The sequence below is a fragment of the Fringilla coelebs genome, assembly GCF_963513975.1.
Source record: "Fringilla coelebs genome assembly, chromosome: 8".
Classification (NCBI taxonomy): domain Eukaryota; kingdom Metazoa; phylum Chordata; class Aves; order Passeriformes; family Fringillidae; genus Fringilla; species Fringilla coelebs.
Genome location: NC_140066.1, coordinates 23,381,748 through 23,406,258, shown reverse-complemented (window position 1 = coordinate 23,406,258; position 24,511 = coordinate 23,381,748). Strand labels below are relative to the sequence as shown.

The 24,511-nt window shown below is 40.3% G+C and overlaps 1 protein-coding gene across 3 annotated transcripts in view; it reads right to left on the bottom strand.

Annotated features, from left to right (window-relative positions):
- The window catches only part of ARMH3 (armadillo like helical domain containing 3), a 123,642-nt gene that overhangs the window by 48,114 nt on the left and 51,017 nt on the right, over nucleotides 1-24,511 (bottom strand). For all 3 annotated transcript variants that reach the window (XM_084210677.1, XM_084210675.1, XM_084210676.1), the window contains 3 exons: nucleotides 23,641-23,723; nucleotides 22,963-23,089; nucleotides 20,231-20,306 (listed from right to left, as the gene is read on the bottom strand). In XM_084210677.1, the coding sequence (XP_084066803.1) occupies nucleotides 20,231-20,306; nucleotides 22,963-23,089; nucleotides 23,641-23,723 (286 nt within the window). The remainder of the gene's footprint in view (nucleotides 1-20,230; nucleotides 20,307-22,962; nucleotides 23,090-23,640; nucleotides 23,724-24,511) is intronic.

The following is a 24,511-nucleotide window of genomic DNA, read 5'->3' as shown; positions in this document are numbered from 1 at the left end:
CCAAAACAGATTGTCCTGGGCTTTTTTACACCCTCTCTCAGAGCAGCTCCTCATGACCCAGCAATAGATTTGCACCAAGTACCGACTGCTTTTCCTGTTTCCTTTAATGGTTTTTAACATACCATCAATCACACCATCACTTTTAAGTATTTTTAACCATTCCAGGAAAACTGCAGTCAGACAGCTGCTGAAGGTCGAGCTCTCTTCCAGCTCAGGCAGGAGCTGGGAGTCACAATCCACCATGGCACAGCTCAGCAGTTTCCTCTCTCCTGGTGGTGGGCATCATTAACATTCAGTTCCCAGCCTGCTTTTCCCACAGAGTTGCTATGGGACTGCCAGTAGTGTTCCAATTGGAGAGTATGTGGATATATGGATATATGGATACAGGGGGCCTCTTACAGGTGCCAGGCTTCAGACCCTGAAGCTGATAAACAAGGTCCTCTTGTGCCAAAGGCTCCTCAAGATCACAGTGCTCAAGAAAACCAACACTTAAGCCTACTCTAGATGTATGAGAGACTTTGCTGAAATAATCAGCATATTTAACCGTTCCTTGGGTTTCAGAACAATTCCTAGCATGATTTACTGCTCCTGTCCATTAATTCCAAGACTTAACATGGAAAACTGAGTAAAATTCATTCAGTAAAACCTTATTTTTTAAGGCCTCTCTGAAGCACTCTAGCTCTCTTTTGCTATTACAACTGAGTACGAAACTCTTTCCATTCTGAAACACAATGGGAAAAATCCCTTCTCCCCTAAAAAAACTGAAACATGTACTACTGAAAATTCAAATTACAGATGTAATAATTTCACTTGGAAGTTAAGCTAGTGAACAATTTCTTCACGCTTCCTTGCGGCACGAGTACTTCATCCTGGGCCCTACTCTCTCAGCACAGCCATCATGGTGACTGCAAACTGCAGAAAAATGAAAAGCTTGTGGCCTACTAACATCTCCTTGAATCTTACCTCTGTCTTGTGGTCTCAAGAGAAAAAATGCCTCAAAATATTTCTCAGGGTTGCCCTTCTGTTTAATTGCTCCACGGATAAATTTCAGAATGCCTATGACTGATGTATTGGAGGACAAATCTCTCATTGCAAAGATAAAGGGAGAAAGCACAAGAATCCAGAGTGAATTTGTTAAGTTTTAAATGCAAAATGACACCTTTGATCCAATCTACCTGATTCATGACAATACAAGTTAGTAGATCAGCTTATCTGAACTTCTGTATACCACATTTTTCAACATTACCCTTACACCACTACTCTCGTGTCAGAAGCTACCTAGAGCACCTTTCAACAAGGTATTCTATTCAGATAGGAGCAGGAGGAAAAAACCTTTCAGTCATTTACTACAGTGATTAATTACCTATTAAGAAATGGTTATGTAATCTACAGCTGCAATTCGATTTCAGTGTCTAGCCTTACATTCCTTTTCTGTTTTGGTATTTTATCTCATCAAAGATGCTTGAACACTTTAAACAGCATACCCCAGGTTTTGTTTTAAAGAGATTATGATACAGAAATCTTGAAACCACTCTCACTAGTTTCTCCTAACTGGGGCTTCTCTGTCCTTTCTCCAATTATTCAATATCCTTTTTTGAAACAGACACCAAAAAAATTGCAAAATATATACAATCATAAAATCACTTTCTGCCTCTTGTTAATATTTCTAGGGTTAAATAAACCTCTTTAGCTGAATGTCTCACAAAAGACCCAGAGTAAAGCTGTCAGTCAACGCTTCTTGAAACACTGCTTTTCAAGATACAGTCCCTTTTTGTAAGCTGGCACTCATTTTTTCAAGAACTGCATTTCAAGAACGGCCTGATAGGTTAAAAAGCAATGCAGATCACACACTTCATCTACTTCATGATTTAACCTTCTGTCAGTCTTCCAGTAACTTGCAACATTCGTAAGAAATTCTTATGTCCCTTCTGATCACTGAAAAATTTATGTAGCACTCTTTTCACGCCTATCACCTAAGAAAGGCACCCTCCATGTCTTCTAGAGAGGTTCCACAAGTGATTTGTCACATCATTCACTCTTGGCATCTCCAGCTTTGTCACTGATGCCCACTACTAGCTCCAAAAGAAACACTACGAGTTCCACATGTCCCTAGAACCTCAGGAATCCCTGCTATAAAACTGACACACAAAGGCTCTTAAATATTACTTCTCTCTACTGTCATGAGCTTTCCAGTTGAGCAGATGTGCTACAATTGTCAGCAAATAACACCTGGGGCACCAGCATCAAGCCAAGTCACACCAGCAGCATTCTCAAGGAGCTCTGAAGTCTTGTCCTGCACGGACACTCAAGAGCTCTCCAAGTTCCTCTATGCACCTGGAGCTCCTCCAGCAATGAATGCTGACATAAAGACCCCAAATTCCTAAAAACTCTTTGCCAATGCACAACTGTTTGTATGGTTTGTCTGCTTCAGCCAAGACCAAGTGCTTGCTGATAAACAGTCTGAGGCAGAATTAGTGAGTTCTGGACTTGTCCCATCGCTGTTGTCTGCAATGTCCTGTTTGAACACATCAGCAGTTTTGGGGTCATCAAGTGCAGAAAAGTGACATGAAGGCAAGTCTCAGCTCTGACAATGGGCTGCATCCATGTTTCCTCTCTCAATTAACAAGGCTAATAGCACCTAGACATATTCTTCATTTTGCAATTGTAGCAACTGCCAGGCAAACATTTACTAGGAGCAATTTATGAGCATACATTCTCTTTCCTCTACAGGAACCACTGCAAATCAGCTGATCTCTCCAATGCAGAGAACTCAAGATGCCATGCCTACAGATCATTCTGAAGAAAAATCAGCCTTGATATGATGGATATTCCTAACTGAACAATCTAAGAAATACCACATCCCTTTACCTTTTCGCTTTCTTTACACATAATTGAATAGAAGAAAAATCGAAATAAATTTCTGAAAAGAGGTCACCTTTAAAACTCCCATATGCTTTCTGCAAGACTGCCAAGGAGTTTTCATACACATCTGGACCTAGTCCAACCTGAAATATATTTTGGTGCCCTAAAGCCCATGGAATTTCAAAAGGACAAAATATTCATCAATGTCCCCTATGTACTAAAATGCATTCTGCAATGTTGCTGGCACAAAGTGGCTGTTTGCTATGAGTGGGCAAAATGATTTATTTAGTATATATACATATAGCCTCTGAAGCACTGCAGTCCTGGTGACAAAGAGGCATACAAATGTTAGGATTATGCAAATAAATCACAGGCGCAGAACTGGACTTGACTATACTTCCACTGTGTGTGTACATATATAATCTACAAATAGTTTCAGCTGAAGTTTTGTAATATTTTAACATTAAAAATTCTTGTTTCCATTAAAGTTGATTACCACTTTCAAATACCTATCTTCCTGCCCCTGTGTATTGACTAATACATTAAGCTAGAATAAGACAATACACTTTTTGCTTCACAGCTATTGAGAAACTCCTAACCATGATTAGATTAGCTCTATTCAACCCAGACCAAAATGATTTCTGGGATGTTCCCACAGCACATTTCATCTAGTACATCTGCATTATTTATGGCATTTACACAAGGTGAATTGAAGGCTTTTATAAACTAAGACACAAATCAATACAAGCTCTTAGCAGATGGGGCCTTAGTAGGGTTCCACAGCAGCATTGCTCCACATCAAGCAAACTCTTTCAACTGAGTAACTGGTAACACAGAAGGAAAGGTTTGTTTAGAAAGTCAGGAATTAGAGACACCCTCAGCACCCAGCCTTTCCAGGAGAACTGTAGCTGCATCATTTAGAGCCCAAACACTCAGGACTGGTTTGCCTGCAGTAGGCAACTTGAACTGCTTCACAACATCAGTTCACAGGCATCACAATAGCTCTGTTTCATTTGCTTCCCCAAGCTAAGATAAAAATGCTGTAACACAGATGGCTTTCCCTGCAAGAGGTACCATGGACTGGGGAGAAATGGATGGGAAGCAAATTCAGCCTGGCACTCAGTCAGGTCAGCACTGTGCTCCAAGGGAGACCCTTCTCAGCCCCCACTGTGTTGGTGCTGGTTGAGGGGGCACAGGCAGGGATGGAGAACTGGCCTGTGAGACCAGCTCTGAGCAGGAGAACCAGCTGGAGCCACAAGCAAGGGAAAAATCCTCTCCACCTCCATACACAGCTAGTCTGGGGACAACATGAGGATATGTGGCTTCACCTGCTTTCAGATAATGCTCCTTTAATTCACCTTGGCTGGTTTTCATAGATAAATGCTCATCACAAAGAGCAGATCATTATTTGAGGCACTTACAGCAGAGATCAGATTACCCTGATCCCTTTCTTTTCCTAACTCTTCTAACTTGTGCACTGAGAATTCACTCTAGTTTTGATTTTTTTCCTTTGGATTAAGTGAAATCGAAAGTTGTCTTCAGAGATGACAGCAAAAGAACCTTTTATACATCTATTTATAGAGCAGTGCACTGGGATCTTCAGTAGCCAGAAGGAAAAAGGAATGAATGATAAATTATCCAACACAAACTTCCTTTAGAACAGTAACCTGCAACAGAAAAAAAATTATTATATTCCTGCTCAATTCCTTGCTTTACAGATGCAGTAAAAGGATTTGTCCCCTTAAGCAAATTAAATAAACACATGGCCTTTAACTTTTAATTTTTTAATCAAAGAAGTCTCAAAAGGCTCCATCAACTCAGCTTCTTTTAACTGACAAACAAGAGGCCACTGAAATTAGAAGACTTTCATATTTGGGTTAGGGCTAGCAAGGAAGAAAAAAAGACAAAAATCCTGTTAGTCTTAATTAAAATCATGTCTTGCTCAGCTGGCACAGGTTTTATTTTCATGAGGTTTATAAGTACATGATCCTGACAGCTCTCCATGAGCTTTTTCTGGAGAAAAAGAACAGTGACAATGACTGAAATCCTGAAGTAAAATCATGAGGGAAGAAAAATCTTCCATGGTTATTCATTCTACTCTTGTCTTCACCAGTGCTCCAGAATCATTCCCTTGTCTGCCCACAAAAGACCAAAATGCTGCCAAACAGGAGATCAGCTCACGTTCCTCCTTAGACACCCCTATTTTAAATTACCACAGACAGAATTTCCTGTGCACACACAAGTAACAGCAGCAAGCCACAGAGAGGCTTGGAAGCCTCCTCTTCTGCACACAGTGAGAGTGTGGGTCAAAGTGGAGGCAGGAGACTCCTTCACCTGACAATGAACCTTACAGACCCAAAGGTGGGAATTCAGCCTGCTCAACGTGCAGAGACAGACTGAGCACCATGTACACAACCAGATGTGTGACAGAGCAAACTGCAATGCTCCATCCTGAGAGCAGTGGGAGGGGGCTGCTGACATGCTGATTTACCCTTGGCTAAAGACTGAAGCAACTTATTCCTGAGAAAATGCTGACAGATAAAATTAATGTAAACATTTAAAACTGCCATACTGAGGTAGCAAAGGCCTCTGCGTCCCTACTTCAAAACTGTCTAGAATTTGGAGCTCAGGTAACAGTCTAAAAGCAGACAAAACTGAAATGATACTGCCCCAAAAAGAACCTTTACTCCCAGTCACATACACTTCAAGATAATATGTGAAGCAGAGGTGACATCTGTATGATCCAGCAACCCATGATTAAATTCTGTTCCATTAATTTGTATAATCATTGCTTTAAATTCACATAACTTTTTAGACACTTCACAGCTTAACTAAGCATAGCATGAAGCAGTATCTCTTTGGTTCAAGCTTATCTCATTTTCTGATGCACCCCCTGCTTACAGCTCCCCTTCACCTTCTCTCTGACATTTGGTAATTTTTACTAACTCTTGTATATATTCTCTGCCATCTCTTCCAGTCTGAAGACTTGTCAGGTTTATAAATGCTCTTCATAACACATTTGGTTCCATGCCTTCAGTCATTCTTGATGCCCCTTTCTGAAACTTTCCTAGTCCTCCTATACCCTTTTGAATTTTCTAAGCTCTGTATAGATGGGAAATGAAAGACTAGGCTAATAAATACAAAAATTTGCCTTGCCTTTGGGAATAAATTCTAATAGAAGATAGCATATGATTTCCTGAGGGAGAGGGGTTAAACTGAGAAGCAAATTTTTAAGTTATTACAGCTGGGTAAGAGAAGCTCCATTTTAGACCAAGAGATCTGAATGATTTTAAACACCACAACAGTTTAATTGATGCATATTACATATTTTATCTAGAGTGGTATAGCAGAATAAACATTAAAAAAATTAAAAAGTAAGAAAAACCAACAATTTTTCAACAGAGCCTCTGTAATGCTACTGTGGGAACATTCAGTTATGTGCAAATCCCAGAATAGAGGGTTATTTTGTGTGTGCATGTGGGGGGTAGCTGCACACGCAGTCAGGTCCCTGACTGAGGAAGGGAACATGAACTAATATCTTAAAGGCTGGGACAAGTCTGGTAATGAAAACTTAAATTCATTTTTTCTTAAATTTTTTACTGCTGGCCTCCTTCAGTAACTGTAGGCTGTCACCACAGTTCTAGTGCTGTTCAACTTCCATTTTCCAGGTTTTCAGGAAAAAATGTGTCTTGGTTATGGTCACCGAGTACAGAGAAGTCCCCCAAGAACGAGGAAAGTATATATGGTTCTTCCCTCCAAATTTGCTCTGAAACATCAACAGCACAGAATACTGAACTTATTGATTTTCCAGCTGAGACAAAAAGCAAACATCCTGGCCACTCAGTGAGCTTTACACTTCTCAACAAAAGCAGAAAGTTTAGTTTATCCGGATAAATTCCTGTTTGTGTAGCAACCCTGGAAATTTGCCTCCACGGCTTCAGTTCGGACTTTCCTCATTCCTCATCCTAGACTGTCACATAATGAATCTGTGCAACATTAGAACCAGTTCTGGGTTTCAGCAGAACACCAATGAAAACAGAAAATCTCAGGATGTATCCTCTATAGTATGTGATGCTTCTAAAAAGGAACCCAGAATATTTCTGGAAAGAGGGCAGTGTGATTACAGAATGGTGGTCAAAAGAAAAATACAGACAACTTTCCTGAGGCTAGGAGAAAGCATGCTGTGCTAAACAATTTAATAATTAAATTGAAGAAGAAAATACCACTATAATTAACATACAGAGAACCAGCATAGCCTAGCTAATCTCATCATGAAGAGATGGAATAAAGTAGCGTGCATTTTATGGAGCAATTTAATCTGGCAAGCAATTAATCGTAAGAGCACTAAGTCAAACGAACAGATTTCCCTTTAAGGAGATCACATTCATCATCTGTAATGTATTCTAAACTGCAATTTGTTAGCCAGCCCCTGAATTTTACTGAAGACATTTACTGTCTTCCTCCAGTGGGAAAGTGATCCCTGACTGACAGGAGGGAGTGGCATCAGTCTTTTGGAAGTGGCTCCCCTGTTAGCACTAACAGGTTCTCAATCACTGATGCAGGAAGAAAGTAACCTACATACAATGTAAGAGCAGGTATGAGTTTTAGAGGTCTTATATTGTAGAAAACCCTGCAATGGTATCTATCACACCGTATGAATCACATCTTAAGTCATGGACCAATATGATCTGATCCATCTCTAAATCCTTGGAGCTGGTAACATTACTGATGGGGGAGGGGGAATTTAAAAAAAAAAAAGTCAAACCCCCAAAAAACCCTCACCTCTCTTGCTCACTGAGAACCTCTGCAGACATCTTTCACCTGGGTTCCTCCTGGTCCAAATATAGGGCTCTGGCTCTCCCCAGTCTCTCATATTCTCAGCTTCAAAATAATCCTTCCTTGTTTAGACTGCATCATTCTCACTGATTACAGGAGTGCCCCAGACTTTCAGTGCTTTTAATTTTAGAAAACCTTTCATTTCCAACTTTTTATTTATTCATGAAACTCCCCCCATCCATTTGTTCCCATTACAAACAACCCTTCAGCTTCAGAAGCTGCTCTACAGCTCTACATCATTTTTGTTTTCCACTACATTAGCAGTATCCACTAGTTTTCTCTTTGCTGGATTGGGCAAAGCATGAGCCAAGAGTTCTTCAGAAAGAAATCATGACTCCTGTCCCCATACAAGTTTATCTTTCTATAAGATGAATTTGAAGGCCTCCTCTCTTCCTAGGAAAGGAAAATACTTAACAGAAAGTCCATCTTCCTGTGTAGACCGCATTATTTTTCTTCTGCCTGAGTGATCATGAAGATTAGCAGGCTGAAAACAATCAAAGCTCATATCCTCTAAGTGCCCTTGGCCCAAACTGATTCATCTTCAAACACAGGAAATACTTTAAAAATAAAAAAGTGTGAGCAGAGAAAAGGGCCCCAAGAACCCCTCAATACAGTTAAGTCTTATCAGGGACCGCTAAACTTTACTGAAACATACGTAATAACATTTCATCTAGAAAGCACACAAAAAAAATTCACTCAAATGAGGCTACTGGCCATGTGTGAACAAAACCTTGCAAGAGACATACAACTTCTGCCAATGCCTTCCTGCCCCACTGTCACTCCAAATCAATTCAAAGGACAAATTTCTTCATAGTAATGACAGGATGAGACCTATGGCTGGCTGCTTTCAGTCCTCTTCCAGCTTAATTTCCATTATGCTCCACTCAGACTGAAGGCATGAATATAAAGCAGCCCCATGACAAATCAAAGTTAAATATGTAGTCCTGGAGATAGAGTACAATTTAAAAAAATAAGAAAAAATCCCTAAGCTATGCTCTAGACCAAGTTCAGTTAGTATCATCTCATTCCAGAAACAGTTAATGCAAAGCCTATATTAAAATGATTATGAGAAAACACTGCTTTACTCCACTGTCAAAAAAAGCACGGGGAAAAAAACTTATTAAACCAAAATTAATCAAAACAAAGATTTTTGTAGTCCCAGAGGGGAAGAAGAAAACTCCACACTGCAAAAGATGTCTAAAGTAGAAAAAAAACTCCTGATGGCTAAGCCTTTAAACTCCTCTGACCTGAACCCAAGTGCATGGAATTGCTCCCTGATGCCTTCCTGCTATATAACATCATACTTAGACCAACACCACATTAAAACGACAGCAAGGGCAGGCACAATTCATTTAACAATTAATCCACCCTAGCTATCATTTTCACTTGTCATTAGCTGCCTCTTAAATGCCCTCAATCCCATACAAGCACAGCCTCTTCCTTTAAAGGCACACACACAGGGGAATGTGCCATTATGGGCATTATTCAAAGCTCTGCTTTCCATGCCTGTCATCAAGAACAGCATTAATCACACAGAACAGTTTCTCCTCACAAATGACTGAGTTGTGTAGTTGGATCTCATTGGCAGGATCCAATTTAATGGTAAGATCACAGCAGACAATACTGGGCATCTGCAATAACACATACAGCAAGTTCTTACCCTTTAAAGACCTTTCAGGGAAAGAAAAGAGATGCCATGCACCTACTGATTCATGTAAGTGCCTGCTCTGCACATCCAGCAGACAGGTCCAGAGATAACACACAGCACAACACATCCCATGAAAACAAGCCTTCCTGCTCCTTTTACCATTTGACCATGCAGTGAAGAGACTGCTGTCTAAAGTCAAATGGGTTAGGTTAAAAAGGACTGTGGCAGGTTCCATGGTCCAACCATGTACCCAGCACTGGGCCAGCTCACTCACAGTGATGTTCAGGCAAGGTATGAACAAGTCCCAAGGACGGAGGTTGCACTGAGCTATCTGGTCCGGTCACTCATTCTGAGAAGAGCCTCCTTTATTGCAATCTGATTAACTTTATTTCCCAGTCAAACCTCAGATCCTGGACACTCTTGTTTTGGGACTCTTCATTTCTGACATTAGCTCATGCTAAGAGTAAAAGTCACCAAACAAGGAAGAAAAATAGGTGCTACCCAGCAATAATTGCAGTCTGCCCCCTCAGCAAGGCTCAACATATCACACGTGGGCTTAACCTCAAAGCAACCACAGCTTTCAAACCAAGAAATCAAGAACTATGTCTGGCAGACCTATTGCTTTCTAAGTTTACAAGGATATGCCTGCCCCAGACAAGCTCATCTCAAACATCATAAAAAATTAATGCAAAGCTCAGATTTCAAAGCAAACAGTGTTGCAACATTACAAGGAGGACAATAAATAATTAGAAAAAAGTATGAGTAAAAGCAATTGGCCTTTGTTCACATGCACTGCTTTGCTTAATGAACTCCCTGTAAAGTCTTTTCAGACACACAACAAAGGACATTATATAAAGTATATCATGTTCACACCCCTCTGTCAGCAGCAAGAGCTTTACATTAATTAACACAATACACAACGACACAATCTTCCAGAAGTTTAAAATTCCTCATCCAAAGTGTGTGCAACATCACGTTTGTTTAGAATCAAAGGCATTTATCCTGCCCTCAAAGCACTTACCAGCCACATTTATATAGCAGATTGCAGTGTTTTTTTACAGTACCCAAAGCCACCACTGAAATTCAATGTTCTCAAGTTTGAAATCATCCTTCCCTTGGCCACAAAGGTTGCATTACTTCCCATCCCACACAGACTCAAAAACTTTCCATAATCCAACTTAATGAGAAGAAAAATGCCACTGTAATTAACACACAAAGTGATGACCTAATTAATCACTAAAGCAGCAACATGAAAAAGCTTTAGGCTTTCAAAGTTTTCTAGCAAAGTCAGGCAAAAGGATTGCCAGGGAGCTTTTAAGGTCATTCCACTTCTGGTCACCCTGAAAATAAGATGCTTTTGAGACCATGCTTTTATATCCTATCAGACAGGACTCCACTGCAGTGAGATGCCTCCAGTGAGTCAGTGATCCCCTGCTTCAGAGTCCCAACCCAGTGGCACTCTAGTTCCCACTTTTTGGGCTCTCAGTACTATTGTCTCAAGCCCAGTGCTTAGGGCAAAGCTTGAGGCAACGATTAAGTTGATATGAACAGAAAAAACAGTTTGCAAAAGCCACCCTGCACGATACCAGCACAAGCAAGAGAACATGAAAGTTTAGACCCTGCAAAGCATCACATCTGCGACCACTGATGACTCTGGACATAACCATAAAGAACACTTGGTAACATTTCAGCTTAAAACTAGTTTAACAGGTCAATGCTGTTAAGAGAGACTGTCCTGTTGTCCCTAACACTGAGCTGTTTGTGCCTCCACCCTCTACAGGCTGACACAACCAGTCACATGCGTGTATCCAATGAAGGCTTGAGAACAGAGCCACATTAAAACACGTTGTTTTGTCCTTTTTTGTCCTGCCCACAGAGTCTTGTCCTGAGTCCTCCAGCCTCCTCCTTTACATGCAGCTCAATGATGCAGGCTGCTCCCACAGAAGAGAAGGCAGGAACTCTGTCAGTTTATACCTTCCCCAAATGAGCAGAGCACAGGCTGAGGAAGCACACTTGGGGCACTTTTGCTAAAGAAACATCCTTGAACTAAACCCTTACCAGGATGAGATATCAGAATCTGGTACCCAACACAGATGAATTCTTCATGAGATCACTGTTACCTTAACCTGGTTGGCTTTGATTGCTGAGAAGCAGCCAAGCACATGGGCATTTCTGACTGCTGAACCTTCAGTCAGCATCCCTTGAAACAGGCAACAGAAGTCTGACCTCAGAGCTAAGGGAGAAATTGCTACTCCTCAAGCATTATGCCATCATTTCCTTGCAGCTGTGAGGGTTAGAAAAAAAAATTAAAGACTACATAGAGTAGGAATAAAAGGTTGCATTCTAGGATTCTCAAGCAGTCCATTTCATTCAGGCTACCAGAAACTCTGATGTATCCTTGTTTCTATCTGGACTCAGAGATATTAGAGCACATAAATTTCACATTTTGGAGGTGGGGGGGCAGGGGGGTGGCGGTGTGTGGAAATCACACTCAAGTTCTATTTTTCCCCTCCCCTCCAAGCAGCATCTTATTTTCCTGGGAGTTGCAAAGTCAGCCCCTTTGCAGCCTTGATTTATGTGAGTGATTGTGCAGTGCCTCATCTGAAGAAGGTGGCACCAGGCAAGAAATTGTTTTTTGTTTTGCTTGACAAATAGAGTAAGAGAACCTATTGGTAGGGTAAGACAACCTTTTCTACCTTCATGGCTAGAGCTCCTAAAAAACCCAACACTTTAATTTTAAAAGCTGGAATGAGTGTTTATTTTAAAGAACAAAGTCTTAGAAACAAGATGTCTTCCTCTCACAGTTCCCTGGGAACTGAGCTCCAGATTCTGGTGCAATCTGGAGTGCATCAGAAAAAAAAACAAAACAAAACAAAACAAAACAAAACAAAACAAAACAAAACAAAACAAAAAAACAAAAAACAAACAAAAAACCAGAAACCACAGACTGCAGTTCTGCAGTCATGCTAACAATGTATTATCCTGGGTATCAGTTCAAGACAAGGTAGGTACTTCATTACCTTAATGAGCAGATGTACTTAATGAGTGGGTACTTTGTCAGTTTAGTATTAAAGGAAGATTAGGAGAACCAGGCATTTACATTCCTAGAGCAAATCCAAATTTTAGGCCCCCCACTAGTATAAGATAATAAGAAATACATGTTACTGGCTTTTGAAAAGCTTTTCTTTAAGTACACATCCCACAGCCCAGACTTTCAGAGGGAATAATAATTCTGGCTGCTGCTGTGAGCAACAGATTTCTTTTAAACAGAAAGAGCAAAACAGCATTATACTACATCACTTTTCAAGGGAAAAAGGTGTTATTTAAGCTCACAATGATTTTTACATTGTTTGGGTTATGAAGAAAGTTGCTTAATGTTCTTTCTCCACTGAAGCAAATCTTGAAAGCCAGATTTGAGACCAGCAGAGATCAGAGTCCCTTATATTTACCCAAAGAATAAAACCAGCATGGCAGAAGTTTTGACAAGCTATAAACAGCTGTTTCAAACTGTGCTTCAATCATGTTCCAGTAGAGCCAGTTCTTGGGGCCAAAAGAATCTGGTTGCTTCCTGGCTGCAACAGAGCAACCAACAAAGACATTGACTGTAAGGTTGAAATGTATCAATTAGGAACTGAGCTCATGCCAGCCACAGTACCAGAGAAATAATGAAGATTGTTCTCATAAACAGGAGGAAACAATACAACAATTCAGAGAGAGAGAAACAGCAGAGCTCTCAGGATTTTGAGCTTTAGCAAAAAACCCAAGATGTTTACAAGTCTGTATCCTAGGTTTGCAGCACCTGCTTTAATGCATTACTGAGCTCAGACATAACTTGCTTGTAGTCCAGCACTGGGATTCAAGACCAAAATATCTGCAAATGACATAGAAAAATAACTTCTGACCAATAAATACCATATTCACTTCTGAAATAAACTAGAAGTACTCCCCATGCTGACATCTACTCTCCACTACTTTGATGTTTCTATAGAGAAAGGTATTTGGCAAGCAAAACAAAAAAACAATTTCTTGCCTGGTACCACACTTCCTCAGACCAGGCTGCGCACAGTCACTCCCATAAATCAAACAAGAGACCTCAATCCTCAATTGCACTGAGAAGTCTCTGACTTCCCCGCTGTTTTCCCAAAGCTTCACACCCCAAATTTATCAGCACAACAGCTGAAATTATGTGCCAACATCCAAATTCCAAGGCTGCATAGACAGCTTTCAAAAAAAAAAAAAAATTGCTAGCAGCTCAACTAACTCCACCTTGGAAGCCTTCAATCTGCACCCATGAGTTCAGCAGAGATCTGCAGACAGCAGTTCCCTACTCACAGAGCAGTTGCATTTGACAAAGAACAAATGAAATCTGGGTCCTAATACATTTGCAGTGGAGCCAACATTTCTCACCAAACTGATAAGTAGCCTACAGATCCTGCCTAACTTTGCAAATCTTTCACATTTCAAGGAAGAAATATTTCCAGTAAAATGTCCAGGAGGACAAAAGCTCACAAGTGGGCAAACTGCATTGAGATGTTCACCTTACAAGGACCACATGAAGTAGGAGACCTGCTGAACTTCAGAAGAGGCTGCCAAGCAGTGCCTGCTCTGCAGGGCAGTTTCCTTTCCCAGCAAACAATCCTCCCTTGTACACAGGGCTCACCTCCACAGCAAACCCTACAGAGCACCTGAAGTACAGAAGTGGATCCTGCTCCCAGGCCCCTCTTTCAGGCCAGCCTGTCGCCTTTGAGACAAAAGGGAAGGAGATGAAAGCTGCTGATACAACTGCAAACCTTGGAAAAAAGCTACCAAAGCCAGTTAAGCGAGGCTACTGTCCTAGGAATAAATCACTTCAAGATGCTCCCCCACCCCAATCCAAAAAGCCTTGTTGACTTTGAGGATGAAATTTTAGTGATCTCTGCAGAATGGCATCCAAAAGCGCTGAAGAAAGCAATGGTATCTCAGACAGAGGCAGTCTTTGCCATACAAGTATCTTTGCTTAAAATCAGCATCAGCTCCAGAAACTGTAAGTCAAAAGAAGCAAACAACAAAGAAATCAATCCTTTTGAAAACCTATGAAAACAGAAGTTCATTAAAGAGAAAACAGGCTGGACACTGTCAGAGTCCCTTCATGACTGAAATGGAAGTAACTGGCAGAAAGCAGGAAGGTGACCTGGGATGTACCATGCTGCTGTGTTTGTGGAAATGGTCCATACACCACCACTCAACCAACAGATTTGCTCTCTGGATTTGGGCCAGTGGCAGAGACAACATTTAATTAAGCAACTGCACAAATGAGAAAGAATGAAAGAAAATTATAGCAGAATGAAATTGGCTATGGCTCTATAAAAGACACACACCAAGATGAATCAGCTAGTAAATAAAGAGCAACAACTGAAAACTAACATTCCTGCCTTGAGAAGAAATCAGATAATGTACAAGAAACGAAGTCCTGAAGTTACACAACTAGATGAAAGCATTAAATACTTACAAAAATAACTGAAACATGGGTTAGACTGCTGTGAAAAGACAAAACATGGCAACCCAAGATAGGAATTTCCTTCTTTTTTGATTCTTCTGTTAATATGTTGCTGGTCATAAGGTCTATCCCTTTTAATCTGCCTGCTTTCTCTGTTCAGGTGCCAGCTAATGCCAGAACCTGTTCAGACCAAGATCTGCTGCTCCTAGCAAAGGAACTTGCCCTACCACAATACAGCAAGGTGGAGTGAAAAACAAGCAGCAATAGCAGGTGAACTCTGAGTAACCACTATAACTCTGTTATAACTACTGTGGCATTTCAGGAACTGTTCTGATGTGCCAAAGTCCCTATGCAGGCAGAAGAGCATGCAACAAGAAACACATGAAATAACAAGAAGGGACAGCTACTTCTGCTACTTCTGTGAGGAGTAACCACAGATCACTAAAAAAGAACCAGAACAAAGCCAGAATCCTCATCTAAAATCTGATTTAAGATTTTAAGCATCAGAATTTTTTCAGGCTACCACCTGAAAACTGCAATGAACTAATTCTTCAAATAGCTTGGATGCATACACTTCAGAAGTTTTCTTACATCATTTTAGCAAGAATTTGATCCATAATCTTGTCAAGCTTGTGTTGTGCTTTTAAAGTACTGATAAAATACTGAGTTATTGCTGAGTTTCTCTTTAGGCCTTGTTGCTTTTTTCTTAATAAAAAAATAATTGTTGACTGTCTTGTACTATGCTGTGATCTGAGCTCAGTCAGGCTGATTAGCAGTGACAGCATGTCAGAGGTCATTACCATTAAACACACCTCAGTGAACAATTCAATGGAGTTGTTATTCCATCAGTGCAGTCCTCACAGGTGGTTTTACAAATTGCAGGGAATGAACTCCAGATCACTGTGGGCTGTAACCTGCATGCCTGAGCACCCTCTGCTGCTCTGCACTGGCTGGCCCTGAGCAGCTCCACATGGTCCCACAGTCCCAGGGGGCTCATCCAGTGCAACCATACTGCTGGAAGAAGCAACACCTGAGCCTCTATAGCCAACCCTTGTGGTTCATCTGGGAGAGGCTACAAACAAGGTTCTAGCTTGTAGAACCTTGGTATTTTCAGCCCAAAGATTATGGCTTCAATAAACCCATTGCCAAAGAAAAGATGTCTGTGTGTATTTTCTATATGTAAATAAATATATATAATTTAAGTGTATATATGTCTGTTTAAGTATGCATTTGTATATACACAGACATCCATATATAGATATTCACATTTATCTAGGTGCATATACCTATAATGTTCATACAGACATCTGTTTTTTAACATATATGCACATAGATTTCCTTGACCATTTCTTTTCATGAACAGGCTTTAAGTTTGTTCTCCTGTTTTCACTCTGATTCATATTGGCAAGAAATGTGTTTGTATGTCTATCAGTCTGTACAGAGAGGGAAGGAATAAATTGTGTGTGTACAGATATAAACACATATTTTGCACACAGTCTCAGTTGACTGTAATCTGTAGGTCACCACCTACACCACAAATATAGATGCATTTCTCTATCAGCAGGTCCACTTTCACATATCCTGCATAAAAGCCATTGCAACTTGACTAGGTCAGCAGCATTTTGGTCTTCTCTCTCCTTAAACAAATGCTAAATTCCTTGCAGTCTGGTGGAACAATCCTGAAGGTACTAGCTGGACTGCTTGCAGTCACCCACTTTCTAACAAATATCTGAATGGAGCCTTCTCCTCTGTCAAGGTTTTCAGTAAGTGCAGTTCTGTGAGTGCTGGTAATTTATCAGGAGCTATAGCTTCAGGGCCAGGATGACAAGTGTCCTACAACAAACAAGCACAGTCCAATTTGGCCTAACTAAAATTGCCAATGTTCCTTCAGAGTGCTCCTAGGTAGACTGGCACCAAGCATAATAATTTTATACACATCCATGCAATGCTCTGAGCGCTCCTCCCAAATCCCCAGTCTCTCCTTTACAACCCCAAAGGAGCCCTGGGAGAAGCAACACCTTCTGTTCAAGGAAAATGCATCACACAGGGTGGCTCAAGTGCAACAAAAGGAGCTGCAAGATGGAAGAGTGAATGAAAGCACCCAAGCAATGATTGCAACCTATGCTACAACAGTACAGAAAACACTTAAAAACCAAAAAAATTCTATCACCCAGTTCCATGCTACAAACTCACTCTATGCTTATTAAAAGTTCTTCAGTGAGAAAAATAAAATTACAACAGGGCTGAATTTCAGACAAGGGAGAAATTCAGCCTATTAATCATTGAGTTAATCTATTTATTCACCTTGGAAAAATCCTGATCAGGAGAAAGTCTAGTAAAAGAATACAGTGATTCAGCTGCCACCTTGCTTACTGAATAGTCAATCAGAAAATGCCCCTTTGAACCCCGCGTTAATAAAATTCTCATTAAATGCAAACCTGCACAATGTTATCTTGAAGAGGCTCATTAGTTTAAAAAAAAAAAACTTGTCTCAAACCGTGTTTATTTCCTCATAGGTGAGAAGGTGAGTTTTCAAACCACTAACTGCTGCACCTTCCTATTTCAACCTCATCAGTGCTGCAGTTATATCTTGCAGTCTATCATATCTCAATTATTTATGAAAACCACAGAGACAAATCCACAGACAGAAATTATAATGACTATTATGAGATAGGACAGCAATCAGAATCACTCATTCCGGTTTGGTATGTAAGATTTTCAGACAGATAAGGATATTATTATTCTTTCTTCTTCAATTTTTTATTTTCTTTGGGTTGAGCAGAAATTATGAATTATCTGTAGAAAGGAAAGAAGGCAGGAATAGTCTTTCCTACCTCTTAACACTCAAAAAGAATATTCATGACTGTTTTTTTGACTGGAGTAAGGACAACAAAATTCAAATAATCAACAACAACAAAACTCAGACTCTACTGGAGAATTTTTAGTCCAACTAAAAGGCTCATACCATAATAGGACACACAAAGCAGGATCTCTGTGTGGCTGAGTTTGGAGAAGAACGTGTCTAAGATTCTCTAGGCATTACTCATCCTGTCTATTGAAGCAATTTATCAGCAGAGCTCATCAGTCTGGCACTGTGGGGTACAAACAGGACTGTTTCGGGGTCTCCTCAATAGTTACTCCTGTGACACAAATGCACTGCAGCCTTGAAACACTATAAACAACTCACCACTCCTCCCCCGGCAGAAATGCACATTAAATTGTACACTAGGATTTAAGACACTTGTTAAAGCCCACTGTATGCATGCACAGGCAGATGCTTTTATATTTCTAAAACCCACTAAAAGCCCCAGGATAAGGAAATTGCAATGTTTATTTATTTTTAAATAGCTTGTGTAATGAGACCAAGATATAAACCAAAGCATGACTTTGCACTTCACAGTTACAGCAAAAAGCAGGTAATCACTGCTCATAAAAACTTTACAGAATGATGAAGCAAGGTGAGGAAAAAATCCAGTGTGGATTTCTCTAAATTCATTTCCTTCATGGCAAAAGCACCCAAATAAGACACAGTACACTAAGACCACTCTAAGGGAAAACCAAAGGGGCACAAACAAACAGGAAACCCAAATAATGGGGAGCTAAGTCACCTTCTAGTCCCTGTCACCATCACACTGTCAAACACCTTCACAAAAGCACACTACCTTTGGACTTCCCTGGCTGCTCTGAAATCTATTCAGCTAAAGAATCCTTCAAACATAGTATTTGTACCACCAGAAGAAAACAAACCAGAAGACAAAACTCTCCTCCTTCCCTTTTTTGAGAGTGAGGAAATGAGATAAATCAAACAGGCTAACTTCTGAGAATTCTAACCCCTCTCAAGGCCTTGAATCACCTGTAATTTAGACCTTTACTGATTTCACTAAATGAAAAGCAGTCACTCATGAAATTTCAACATAGATGAGCAGTTGGGTGGAGCAGAGGAAAGCTACCAGAAGTCCAGAAGAGAAACAGACTAGAGGCTCCACTGATTGCTGACATCACCACCTTCTGAACACATCTCATACAGGTTGTCCTTGAAGGCATATCATGTTCATTCCATAACAGGATAAACAAAGTGGGGTTTTTGCCTTTTTTTTTTTGCTTGCCTCTTGTCTCAACTGCATGCTGATCTTCACAAAAGCAGTTGCAAAGCCAACAGGAAATAAGCCCATGCAAAGCCTTGGTTCTACAAACCAGAGGTGAGCACAGACTCTCTGTGATCACTTGGTTTTTCTCCTTTCCAAGTGTAGACTTCTCTTGCTGGTTATACAGAGCATTCCAGAGCAGGCACTTTGTCACATTAAGTGACATTAGTCAACAGCCACCTGTTCTGCTGCTTCACTCCAAGTGCACTATCTACCCACACATGTTCACGTACATCTGTTTAAAAAAACCCAAAAATAAGGATAGCAGCAAAGTAAGTCTTGAATCATATGTGATGTTATCAAGCTTACAGACTTTTTAAGGGAACCTTTAAGGTGGTTTACAGACATATTAGATGTATATTGTCTTGAAAAATGCCCTCAGGCATTTTGTCCTGCACAATGTCTTTTGTAGTGAGGAAAACAATGAGTACTAGCAATGCAACATTACTGAGCTACTTGGTGTTGCACAGACACCAAGTGTCTGGAGTGACTAGGGAAGCGATATACAGATTTTTTTTCAGTATAAATACCTTTATCTTTTATGGTTTGTTTACATGCCAGAGCTAAGAAGTAAATTTTCCCTCTCAACATTCCTCCATTTTCCAATCAATCATATCCATGATCTTCTTGCCCAGTACCCAGCTTGGTCACTAGTAGCTGCTTTAGGTGCCATAAAAATAAATTATTGCCATTGTGAAAGAATACATACCTAGATTTACACTCCTTAGCGTTACAAGTAAAGCATAATTTCTCCCCTTCTGCCCTTGAACAGGAAGTGGAGGTTTAAGAGAACATTGAAATGTCCTTAAATAATCAGTTTTAAACACAGAAAAATCTTGCAATGTTAAGAGGCCTCAAATCTGCTTATTACAGCAGGCTTACAGTTCCCTTCATAGCTTTGTGGAATTGCTATAGAACCACGCAACAGAAATCCATTAGGTTCACAACTGCTCTGCCAGCACAGCATTATTCTCTACTGTACAACTTCTCCCAAGGATGATATGAGGATTAATTCATTACAGTTTGTGCTATGCTTTGAAAGCACTCAGTCTACAGAAGAGCTAAAAGAATTATTAGGGGACAATCAAACCCTGGTGATCATTCCTTTATGCCTGCGAGCCCTGTTTGAGCAACAACTTAGCCCAACAAGTAGAACAAATTCAAAACAAAATTCATGAAAACAAATGTGTAACTGTCATGATAAAAATGTAGTCACACAGGAAATGAGAAACTTTAAAAGAGCAATTAACTTCTACTCCTTACCTAATATTGACTAATGCATGGGTCACCTTGCTTGCAGGCTCTTTCCATTGACCAGCATTGGTAGACAGCCTTAGAACTGAAAGGAAAAGACAGTTAACAGTGCTGGCACAGAACTGGCAATTTCATAATTCAAAACAGAAAAAAAAAAAAAAATCTGCTTTGGCAAGATGGCAGTCCAGGAACCACATCAAAACAAAGGTAATCTTTGAGAATCTGTGATCCAGGGTAGAAGTTCCCTTGAAAGCCCATCTAAGAAACGTAAGGAACATGGGAGGGGTGAGCAGAAAAGAATAAGGACTTGAGGCAGAGGGGATGGGAGAACCTGGGTCCTCCAGACTGGTTTCACTAGCACATACAGAGTTCATTTTCCCCAGAAACAGAGCAGCATCCCAAGCCCAGAATAGCTCTTATTCCACACACAGCTGTTCTCCTCCAGCTCCTGCTTACACAAGGTTCCATCTGAACTGGACTACATACTGCAGTTAAAACCCTCTCCAGCAATGAAGAATTCTTCACATGCCCATTTACCTAGAGCTGCAGAGAGGAGTTACACACCAGTGTAAAGAAAAAACACCGCCTGTAGGAAAAAGGGTGGTGTTCTCCTGCACAGATGGTCTCTGACAGACTTAAGAGCAGATCAGAAAACATTCTGCAACAGGAAGAACTTCTAGGGAATCCAATTCTTTTCTGCCAGAATACCAAAAATACTTATTTAGGTCAAAATATGTAGTGTTCTTATGGTGGCAGTTACTTGCACAACTCTTGGTAAGCATCAAAACAATAACAGATCCTGCAGCAGATGTTTTGATTAATTTCCATCTTGCCTGAACAAAGGGAATTTTCTATGAATTTGTACATGCAGGGTTTTCTGGAGGTTAGACTCCACAAGAAAGGTTCACCCTCAATTTAGAAGTGAAGGAACAGCTCACCATCCAAATTTAGGATCATCCAGAAACAAGGATTCTACAAGTGAATGCTTAAACACAGTGGCTGCATACTTATGCCTATAATTGAAGGACAGAAGCTTTCAGTCCTGCAAATCTGGATAAAGTTTAGTTTCAGAGCAAGAGAAAAAAAAAAAAAACAATTAGATTCCACCTTCACTCCCAACATGGAAAGTTTCAAACACATTAACAGAAGAACTAAAGGACTGAGTAGCTTTCTCATCTGTGCTCACAAATACCCCAAGGCTAGGGGACAGAAGGGTCACTGTAATCTCAGAGATGGGCTGACAAGTAAAGGGAAGCTATCAGGACACCTGGTAGCTTTCATTAGCTTGAGACAGTGCTACCTTCTCACCTTTTACTCTACCATTACAATGCATCTGCAGAAAAAAGTTGTCATCTCTGAGTAACATTGTTTTGTCAAACAGTAGGTACTGTACTAGAATATCTGAAGTAATATATTCAGTTCAGGCATCTGCAAGAGTAATTCAATGGGGTTTACTCTACATAGGAGGATGGCAAACATTCATGTGATAAATTCTTTCAACAGCTCAGTTGTGCCTTTTGCAACCCAACTGAGAAAGTATTTGAGTGCACTATTCTAGTATTCCACTTACCTTCAGCTTCTACAGGGCATGGGTTTGAAAAAAATATTAGCTAGTAAAAGTACCTCATCTTACTAGTTGCAACTCTTGGGAGTAGAAAATGCGTTAGCAAAAAATCTTATGCACTCAGAGGGCACAAAAAGGGCCAAGCAATCCCTTATGTAACAGTTGAAAACTGTGGGAAATTTCTACAAAAGGGCAGTTTGTTTCTGCTTGCAGTTACAGGAGTACTTGGCTACTTTCATTAGGTGAGGATGTCTCTCTCCCATGTCAGAAGAGGGCTGTGGCCCAACTGTCTGCCCTTTAGCTCTCCTTATACATTCATATCAATTCCTGTTGTTCCTTGGGTCATCATGCTGAGAAGGGAGCAGAGGGTGAAGGAACGAAAGGTCTTTTTGGGATGAAGCAAACAAAGAACACAGCTGTATTCTTTTTTTCACAGCTTCAAGTATGCAGAACACCAGTGCTGCTGCAGCTACCCTGGGCTGCAGGTGCCTGTTTGTAACACTGACTGATTATGCCTCCATGCATCCCTTGCTTTTCTTTGTTCCTCTTCCCTGCTGGGCGACACTTGGCTCCCTTCCCTCTCTCTTGAAGGATGGCAGCTTCTCCCTGTTTTGCCAGGGGGCACATTCTTCAGTCCAGCAATTCACTTGTCACTGCAAGCAGGTTTGTGAGGGCTGTTTTCTTGGTCCCTTTGGCAATGAGTGAAGTAGATGTGATTTGTCTAGCACAGCAAGCTTCTTGCTGTAAGTTTCTCAAATTCTTTTCCAAATTCTTACTTGCATTCAGTGTTTCTCTATGCTGGGTGGTTCTGCAGCATGCACCTGCTTTTTGACTTGAAATTGTCAAATGTAATAGAGGAAAACTACACAAAATGCATGAAATACCACATACTCCATTGTGACAATAAATTTATATTTCCAACATTAAGTGACAGGGGGGGGGGGCAAGGATTCTGTTCATATTTTTCTTGTGACATTAAAAAAAACTTATCCTTTTAATAAGTTTATCCCTCTCTCAAGTCTTAATTTACCAACATGCCCTAGAACACAAAACATGTTCACCCAGCACATCACACATCAGTAGCAGGTAGACAGGAACCACTTGACACAAACATCCCTTTTCCACCACCCTCACTTCCAGGCAGCAGCAGTCCTGTCGAGTCAGGGGGGGTACTCACCCATAGAATAAAGGTTGTCAAAATTCTGGTGCATGCGAATGATTTCATAATAGAGCTCATCATAGCTGCTGGGAGTGGGCAGAAATGTGTCTCCGTAAGTGATGAACATGTTGAACAGGTTCACAACCTATACAAGTGAAAAGAAGTTGCAACAGGAACATTTATCCCAAATCTATTCTGCAACAGAAGCAATAGACATTATGTCCAAAACTTTCAAAGGAATAGCTTGCAGTTGCAGCAGATCTTCCTTATAGTACCAAAGAGACAGACAAGAAGCTTAAATACTCTTTTATCTAGGGCCAGAAACACATGCTTCTATTTTGCATACAAAGGACCACAGAACAAAAAAAAAAAAAAACAAAAAAAAACAAAAAAAAACAAAAAAAAAAAAAAAAAAAAAAAAAAACAACAAATCTGGAAAATTAAACTAGGCCTTTCCTCACACAGACTTCTTTATTTCAATGAGCCAACCCTATAGTGAATCCAAGCACTGCTCTTTCCAAAAACCTAGTGAAACCAACCACGATATTCCTCTGCTTCATGGCCTTTTTCTCATATCTCCTTAACAGGCCAGAAATCCTTTCAGGAATCCTTTCAGCGTTACAATTCCTTCCTAAGATTAATTCACATTTAAGTTGTTAAAATTAAGAGGATTTGTGCAGGGGTAAAGATGCTCACCATAAGAGCAAGGGTGAAGATGTTGTGCTTGGCCAGCAACACAGTCTCATTAGACATGAGGAACTTCAACAAGTTGATCAAAGCTAGGAGAAAATAATAAGTATTTTTTTAAGTACTATAAAAATCAAAGCCATTCTCAACAAGTCATTTATATACAGATGCATTTACATTATCTAGCATAAATTAAACTAAATGCCAGCTATTCACCTCAGAAATATATCCATTTATATTTAGGGCTTCGTGGTGCTTTTTGTTGCTAAAATACCCTGCCAAACAGATAAGTGACAGCTATTTTACCTTCCCACATTTATTCTCCTTCACTGACTTCCCAATCAAATCTACTCAGGCTCAAGATATGTCCCTTGTTAACTCAGTCAGTTCAAGATTTTTCTATCAGCTAGATCCTGGAGCGAGCTTTGGGGCTGGAGAACCCAACTGTCTCATTTCTGCTTCATATATCACCAACGTGATGTATGCACAGTCAGCCCCAAACTGTCACTCTTGTTGATACCCGCAGTTATAAAAAATAAAAAAGGTAAGAAAACCCCCACAGCACAGCTTTTCTGTAGCTCTGTGTCAGTGCTGCTGCACTGGTAAAAAGAAGGATGTAGTACTTTATTGTGTCAGTTATCTGGGGCTGTGCCGTAAAGATTACAGATCTGGTTCACACTTGTCTTAAATAATAAAACAACAAAAGCTCCTGCTGTAACCACCCAGTATCAGTTAGTAACAGTGGCAATTAACAAAAAGGTTGGCTAAAAATGCTTTAATCAAACAGACTTTACAATAAACAACTGCATTCCATGCACTTGAATAAAATGTAAAGTTCCTTGTGTTTTGTGGTTTTTTTCCTAGTTGTTGAAATTTTCAG